General features: G+C 44.4%; 1 protein-coding gene across 2 annotated transcripts; it reads right to left on the reverse strand.

Annotated features, from left to right (window-relative positions):
* Positions 1 to 214: 214 nt before the first annotated feature.
* On the reverse strand, positions 215 to 7,266 carry pop7 (POP7 homolog, ribonuclease P/MRP subunit). Of its 2 annotated transcripts, none has more exons than XM_063048779.1 (2): positions 7,038 to 7,266; positions 215 to 3,437 (listed from the first exon to the last, which is right to left on the reverse strand). In XM_063048779.1, exon 2 carries the CDS (start codon positions 3,433 to 3,435, stop codon positions 2,983 to 2,985), a length of 453 nt encoding a protein of 150 aa, XP_062904849.1. In that variant the 5' UTR covers positions 3,436 to 3,437; positions 7,038 to 7,266; the 3' UTR covers positions 215 to 2,982. The 2 variants fall into 2 exon arrangements, with proteins under 2 accessions (XP_062904849.1, XP_062904847.1); XM_063048777.1 differs by having other exon boundaries at positions 215 to 3,440.
* Positions 7,267 to 8,406: the final 1,140 nt, after the last annotated feature.

An 8,406-nucleotide genomic window follows, 5' to 3' on the forward strand; every position in this document is an offset into this window, starting at 1 on the left:
CTCTTGCAATACATTTATTTTAGAGCACTGCTGTGAATACATGGTTCCTCTGTACTGAGAGTCAAGTGCACCAAGCTCCTGCGAGTTCACATCACGAGCAACCTCACCTAGCGCTTTTACGTCACCTCCCTGAACAAGAAGGAGCAGCAGCCTTTCCACTTCCTGAGGAGATTGAGGAAAGTGTGGCTTCCAACAACACCACCCCCCCACCCCCAAACCATCTTAACAGCATTTTACAGGAGCACCATTGAAAGCATCCTGACAACTTGCATCTCCATCTGGTATGGAAGCAGCTGAGCATTAGACCAGAAGTCCCTATAGGGGGCTGTGAGAACAGCTAAGAACAGGATCATTGGGGTCTCCCTACCATCCATTGGGGACGTTTATCAGAAGCGCTGCATACGCAGGGCCCTTAGTATTATTAAGGATCCCCCACTCTTCCATCCAGCATCCTCTTCGACTTTCTACCACCAGGCAGAAGACTCTGATGCATAAAAAACAAGAACGGTCAGGATGGGAAACAGTTTCTTCTCTCAGGCCATTGGGCTTCTCAACTTCCTGCCACATTGCATTCAAAGTATCACTGGTTAATCTGTTCTGTACCTTACAATATTTAATTTATGTACTTTAGTTTATGTGTGATTCACCTTAGATTTCATCCTTACTTTCATTAGTTAGTGTATGTACTACAGTGCCTTACCTCTGGATCAGCGAAACTTTGTCTTGTTTGATGGTATACAGGTATATAGCTAAATGACAATGAAGTTAATTTGACTTGAACCTCTCAGAATATCTTGAAGTGCTTAACAGACAAGCAGTACATTTAAAAATGTAAGGTGTGGAATGGTGTGTATGAAGATCCAGCAAACAGTAAGATAAATTACTAGATATGATTTATTGGCATTGATTCATTAGCTGTGGGAAGAGTGGGCAACCTCATCCATGTGCAGCACTCCTGTAGTGATGCAAGTCTCCCATTTCTTTGGAGACAAACTTAAACTCAACCTTCATTCTTAGCAGAGAGGGCCAGCAGCTGAGCCCAGTGTATACAAAGAGCACTAATTAAACCTGACCCAAGCCTATAGCGAGAGGAGGAGGTGCCTGAAGTTCAAAGGACAGTGAGAGCACCAACCACTGGACAAATAAATTAATAGAACAGCTGTAGATTAATAACAAGGCAAAAATTAATGTCCTTGGCACAAACACAAGTCCCTACTTCCCTTAGGAAGATTTTGCAGCAGAACCATGCCTGCATTTAACAGTTAAATCTACAGCAAGGAGAATCTGATACTTGAGAGTCAGGGAGAGATTTAATTGAGAAACTGCAAGTTAGTACAAGGAATCTAAAGCTTGAAGAGAAGAAAACTTTGGGGGCTAAAGTCTGTTTGAGTCATGGAGTCAAATGAATGGAAACAGACCCTTTGGCCCACCAATTTACATTAATTCAACAGATCTCCCTGTTGTCTTCAACTGCCCACCTGGACACAAGCAGAGATTCACAGTGTCCAATCAGCCTATTGACTGGTTAAAATTCCACAGAGACTAAACTAGAAGAGCCAGGAGTGAGATCTGGTACCATAATGGGAGAGATTATAAATTGCTTCTGTCAAGGGCAAACAATAAGCAGAGTAACACCCTCAAAATGCCGGAGGAACTCAGCAGGTCAGGCAGCATCTGTGGACAGGAATAAACAATCGATGTTTTGGGCTAAGGCCCTTCATTAGGACTTGATGACATTGGGAAATGGATGATTTTAAACCTAAGACTAGAAATGTTTGTTAACCAAGGACAAAGGAGAAGTATACAGGCAAGTGGAAAGAAGTCACAGAGGCAATGAAGACAATATACGCACAGGCTCAAGGGGTTAAGGTGTTTATCGGTCAAGGGGTTTTCTTGTTGCATTGTCCCAAATAAAACAAAATATTACTATTACTCATCTCACTCATAGTAAACAACAATGCATTGTACTTTCAAAACAGAAAATCATTTGAAGGAAAAGGATCTGGGCAAGTGGAAAGAGATGACAGAAGCAATGAGGACAATATACACTCAGTGGCCACTATTAGATATACCTGCTTATTAATGCAAATATCTAATCAGCCAATCACTAGGCAGCAACTCAATGCATAAAAGCATGAAGACTTAGTCAAGAGGTTCACTTTTTGTTCAGACCAAACATCAGAATGGTGAAAGAAATGTGATCCAAGTGACTCTGATTGTTGATGCCAGGCGGGGTGATTTAAGTATCTCAAAAACTGCTGATTTCCTGGGATTTTCTCACACAAAGAGCAGGAGCTCGTAACCTGACCCCCTCAGTTAATGATAGGGGTTTATGGCATTTAAAAAAAAAGTCGCTCTAGAGTTTACAGAGAATGGGGTGAAAAAACATCTCTAGTGAGCAATCCTGTGAGTGAAAACACCTTGTTTATAAGAGGTTACAGGAGAATGGGCAGACTAGTTAAAGCTGACAGGAAGGCGACAGTAACTCAAATAACCACGTTATAATAGTGGTGTGCAGAAGAGCATCTCAGAATGCACAACATGTCGAACCTTTAACAGGATGGGCTACAGCAGCAGAAGACTACATCCGGTTGCACTCCTGTACCTAGTAAAGTGGCCACCAAGTGTAATTTGAAGGAAGAGTACCCAGCCAAGTGGAAAGAGGCCACAGAGAAGCAATGAAGACAATATATGCATAGGCTTAATCGGTTAAGTACCTTCTCCTGTTCCAATATCTTAAATGATTTGAAATACAAATTACTTCTACCCATTTCAGTCATGGTTTAAAAAAAACACATTGTACTTACAGAACAGAAAATAATTTCAAGCCAAAGCACCACACAAAAAAAAAAAGCATAAGTCACTCTGGTCACATCTAGTGCACACTGAGAGCTGGTCTTGAATGAATTCATAGGGAGGTTCAGATGGGGGTGTGGTATGGGTGGGGTGAGTGGAAAGAACAATTTTCCATGTCCCTCAGTTTCAGGGGTTAATTGCTTCAGCTTTCTCACCCTTGGGGAGTACCAGGAAGACCCGAATATGGATGGCAGAGTTGTTCCTGGTGCGAGTCACTGCTTCACCCTCATCCAGCTCAGGCTCCAAGTCATCAACTAGCTCAACAGTGGAGGTGTTGGCCGCAATCTGCAGCGCGCCAAAGCTGGCGGCCTGCAGCTGCAGGGCGATGTTGATGGCGCGGTTGATGGCCAGCCCCAGGCCATGGATGCAGATCTCGCTGAAGCCGCCACTCTCCAGCATCTTCTGGCAGCGAGCCAACTGTGCCTTGAAGTCCGTCTTCATGTTGATGTAGACGTCGTTCTTGCGCCTGGGCAACTTGTGGGGAAGGCGCTTACGGAGTGTGTACTCCACCGGGTCCATATCCACAGCGTTGTCCGATACTGGCCCTAGGTGTGGAGTCCCGGTGGCTCGGTCCGCCATGACTGCTGGAAGGAGACAGGGTTAGTGAGTTGGGGAATGCCATGTTGGCACCAGGGGCATGACAACACTTGTAGGATGCCCACCCCAATCCTCATTCACACAAACAAGCCATTTCCCTAAATATTTCAATATAAATGTACCAGGAGCTGGTAGAACAGTGCCAGAGACAGGGGTGGAGGGCACGATGCGAGCCTATCGAGGTGGGGTATAGGGGTTTTGCTGGCTACTTGCACTACAGAACCTACTCTCTCTGTGGATTTACAGGGGCTGCAAAGAAAAGCGCCATCAGGACTGTCACAGAGGCCACTGAGCGAACTTCCAGATACAGGTTTCCCCCACTATCCGAAACTAGAGCATTCCTATGAAACCTTTCATAAGCAAAAGCAAAGAAGCAATTACCATTAATTTATATGGAAAAAATTTTTGAGCGTTCCCAGACCCAAAAAATAACCTACCAAATCATACCAAATAACACATAAAACCTAAAATAACACTAACATATAGTAAAAGCAGGAATGATATGATAAATACACAGCCTATATAAAGTAGAAATAATGTATGTAGTGTAGTTTCACTTACCAGAATGAGGAAGACAGTGAGCACACCACACTTTGTACACCCATCAATCCACTCAAGCAACAGACTTTCCATTTTACTCATTACTGGATGCCGACTAAAAGAGACCACTTTGCGACTAGCAGAACCAATAGAAACATCGGCATCTTTCAAGATTCTTTCTCTCTGCGTGCAAGTAGTACGAATGGTGGGTGCAGGCAAGTTCAACGCATGCACAATGTCTTTATTTCGTTCACCACGATTGAAACGCTTAATTACGTTCAGTTTTACGCTAAGCGTAACAACCTTACAAGCTCTCTTAGGCTTTTCTGATACCTTAGGACACACCTTGCTAACGGACGCACAAGATAAATGGAGATAAAGCACAGATGCTCACAGACACAGTTCAAAGCTATGGCGGCTTGATGCTGAGTGTAGTTCCTGGGGAAGGAGCTTGGCAGTGCTGCTCGTGGTGTGCGCTGCCTCTATACAGTAACCGCTCGCTGCAAAACAAACGCTGAACACTATTTTCACTTTCCACTTTTTTTCGTAAAAGAAAAAACCCTCTTCGGATTTCTTTCGTTCAGCGAAAACAGGTACTAATGTAGGTCTTTCGTAAAAGCGAAGTGACGTAAGGTGATCTTTCGAGAAGCAGGGGATACCTGTAGCTATAGATCTAGAGATGTGATCTGTGGACCAATGCTACTAGGACACAAGCCGGAGCCTGATCAACCCTGACTGAGTCACAGGGGCAGGGGAGTCTGATGTTGAAAAACCCCATGATACTGATTATGTGTCTCCGCCCTCCCCCCCCGCCCCCGCATATAGAACATAGAAGAGTACAGCACAGGACAGGCCACTCGACCCACAATGTTGTGCCGAAACAGCTAAAAAGCAAATCAGAAACACCCAAACACTAATCCCTCCTACCTACAAAATGTCCATATTTCTCCATATTCCTCACATCCATGTGCCTATCCAAACGTCTCTTAAAAGCCTCTAATGTATTTGCCTCTCCCACCATACCAGGCAGCGCATTCCAGGCAAACACCACTCTCTGAGCAGCAGCATTGGTCCACAGATCACACCGCTAGATCCTTAGCTATCTGGAAGTTCGCTCAGTAAGTTCACAAACTTACCCCTCAATCCCCTTTGAACCTACCCCCTTCTCACCTTTAATGCCCTCTGGTAATTAGACATTTCAACCCTGGGAAGCAGACACACTCTGTCCACTATCTGTGCCTCTCATAATCTTATAAACCTCTATCAGATCTCCCCTCAGCCTCCGGCACTCCAGTAAAAACAAATAAACTAATATTGCCTATAGCCTGTCCAGGTCCAAACACATTGACACCACAGCCAAGAGAACTCAGCAGCACCCCCATTTCCTCAGGATTAAGAAAGTCAACATGTGACCTTTGAACGGCGTCAATTTTTATTGATGCATCTTACCCGGATGCATCACGACTACCTGCAGAGAGTTGTGGACACAGTTCAGCACATCATGGAAAACAGTCTCCCCTCCATGGACTCTGTCTACATCTGTTAGTGCCTCAGTAAAGCAGTCAGTATAAACACCCCATCCTCCCCGGATGTTCTCTTCCATCCCCTCCCCATCAAACAGAAGATACAAAAGCCTGAAAGCACCACCAGGCTCAAGGGTGGCTTGTACTCCACTGTTACGAGATTATTGAATGATCTCCTAGTACAGTAAGAAGGGGTCTTGACATCACATTCTGGTGTACCTTATTATGATCATGCACGTTACTGTCTACCTTCACTACACTTCCTCTGTAGCTGTTACACTTTGCCTGTTCTGTTAGTCTCTACCTTGTTCCACCTCAATCCATTATGTATTGATCTGAATTAACAGTATGCAATACCATAAGATATAAAGGAGAATTAGGCTATTTGGCACACCAAATCTGCTCTGCCATTTCATCATGGTTGTTCCATTTCCCTCTTAGCCCCAGTCTCCTGCCTTCTCCCTGTATCCCTTCTTGCTCTGACCAATCAAGAATCAACCTCTGCCTTAAATACACACTATACCTGGTCTCCAGAGCCACCTGCGGCAACAAATTCCACAGATTCACCACTCTCTGGCTAAATGGACACCTGTCTATTCTCAGGCTGTGTCCTCTAATCTCCGACACCCCCACCATAGGAAAGATCCTTTCTACATCCATTCTATTGAGGCTTTCAACATTCGATAGGTTTCAATAAGGTTATGCCTCATTTTTCTGAATTCCACTAAGTATACACACAGAACCATCAAACACTCCTCATGTAAAAAGCCCTTCAATCCCAGAATCATTTTCATGATTTTCCTTTAAACTCTCTCCAATGCCAGCACATCCTTTCTTAGATAAGGGGCCCAAAACTGCTCACAATACTCTAAGTGTGGTCTCACCATTGCCTTATAAAGCCTCAACATTACATCCTTGCTTTTATATTCTAGTTCTCTTGAAATGAATGCCAACATCACATTTGTCTTCCTCACGACTAACTCAGCCTGCAAGTGAACCTTTAGGGAACCCTGCATGGGGACTCCCAAGTCCCTTTGCATCTCAGAGTTTTGCATTTTCTCTCCATTTAGAAAATAGTCTACAACTTTATTCCTTCTACAAAAGTCATGGCCATGTATCCATAGTACATGACCAAAAATCCTCCTTACCTCTGTTCTAGAAGGTCGTCCCTCAATTTTGAGACTGTGCCCTCTATGATCAATGGTTCAGTTTAATATCAGAGAATATATACAGTATACAACCTGAAATTCTTACTCTTCACAAGCATCCACGAAACAGAAGGGAAAAAAAAACGAATGAATGACAGAAAACGCTAGAACCCCTAAGCCCCCCAGCCCTCCCACGGACAAGCAGCATCAAAAACATCAACCCTCCTCCCACTTACCCCAGCAAATGCATCAGCCTGAAAATATCAACATATCAACCCAGTTCCTCCCTCCACAGACGCCACCGGCCCTGCCGAATATAAACAGCATTTGTCTCAGACTTTCAGCATCTTCGGGATTTTATTTTCCTTCCCACCTGATCACGTGACCTGGCACCCGGGACTGAACCGGTGGCACGCCCGATGAATTGGTGACGTTTTCAACTAACGAATAGCCACTGCCCACCGGTGACCAGTGATCCCTTCTGTAGACGATCGCAGCCGGATAACAGTCGGCAGTGTACACAGTTCGGTCCGCGGGGGTTACCGGCCAGGCCCCCACTACCACCCGGGACAGCTTTCCGCCGCTCTGACCTGTACACCGCATGCGTCCTGTGCGCCCTTAATAAGATGGCGACAAGAAAAAGTCAGCCAATCAATCAATGCTGCGCGCCACACAAGACAAAGAGCACTGCAGCTCGACAAGAGAATACAAGCAGCGCCAACTCAGTCTCTTGCCTCCACTACAGACCGGATGCTTGCAAATTGCTTTTCAGACTGTTTATGTGGAAAAAAATTAGATTAGATTAGATTAGATTAGATTATGACACGCAGTCCTCTTTTATTATCATTTAGTAATGCATGCATTAAGAAATGATACAATATTCCTCTGGTGTGATATCACAGAATCACAGGACAGACCAAGACTGAAAAACTAACAAAAACCACATAATTATAACATATAGTTACAATAGTGCAACAACACCATAATTTGATGAAGAACAGGCCATGGCACAGTAAAAAAGTTCAAAGTCTCTCAAAAGTCCCACATCTCATGCAGATGGGAGAAGGAAGAAAACTCTCCCTGCCATGCCCGACCACAGTCCGACTCTGAGTCATCCGAAAACTTCGAGCCTCTGATCAGCCCTCCGACACCAAGTACCGAGAACCATCTCTATCCGAACGCTTCAACCTCAGCCTCGGTCGCCAGCAGCAGGCAAAGCCGGGGATTTTGGGGCCTTCCCTCCAGAGATTCTCGATCGCACAGTAACAGCTCGTTTTTCAGCTCCTTTGTATCATCTCCCAGCTCCTCACATTATCCTCCCTCTTTCCCCATCCATCCACCTCCCCATCCTTCACTTGGGCCTCACCTACAATCTCCCCCCTCCCCCCCTCCCCACCGTCTTGTTCTGGCATCTTCCCTTTTCTTTCCAGTCCTGGAGACGTTAACTGTTTATTCATTTCCATAGATGCTGCCCGACCTGCTGAGTTCCTCCAGCACAGAATCAGAATCAGGTTTAATATCATCAGCAAATGTCATGAAATTTGTTGTCTTTGTGGCAGCAGTACAATGTGATACATTATAATATAGAAAAATACTGTGAATTACAGTAAATATATAGAATAGTTAAATTAACTCAGTCATACAAAAATAAAATTTAAAAAGTAGTGAGTGTTTTTGCACGATTTTTGATCTATTCAATAGATTGTATACTGTAATGCATTTACTTATTTTTTCCCCTTCTG

The sequence above is a fragment of the Mobula hypostoma genome, chromosome 5, assembly GCF_963921235.1.
Source record: "Mobula hypostoma chromosome 5, sMobHyp1.1, whole genome shotgun sequence".
Classification (NCBI taxonomy): domain Eukaryota; kingdom Metazoa; phylum Chordata; class Chondrichthyes; order Myliobatiformes; family Myliobatidae; genus Mobula; species Mobula hypostoma.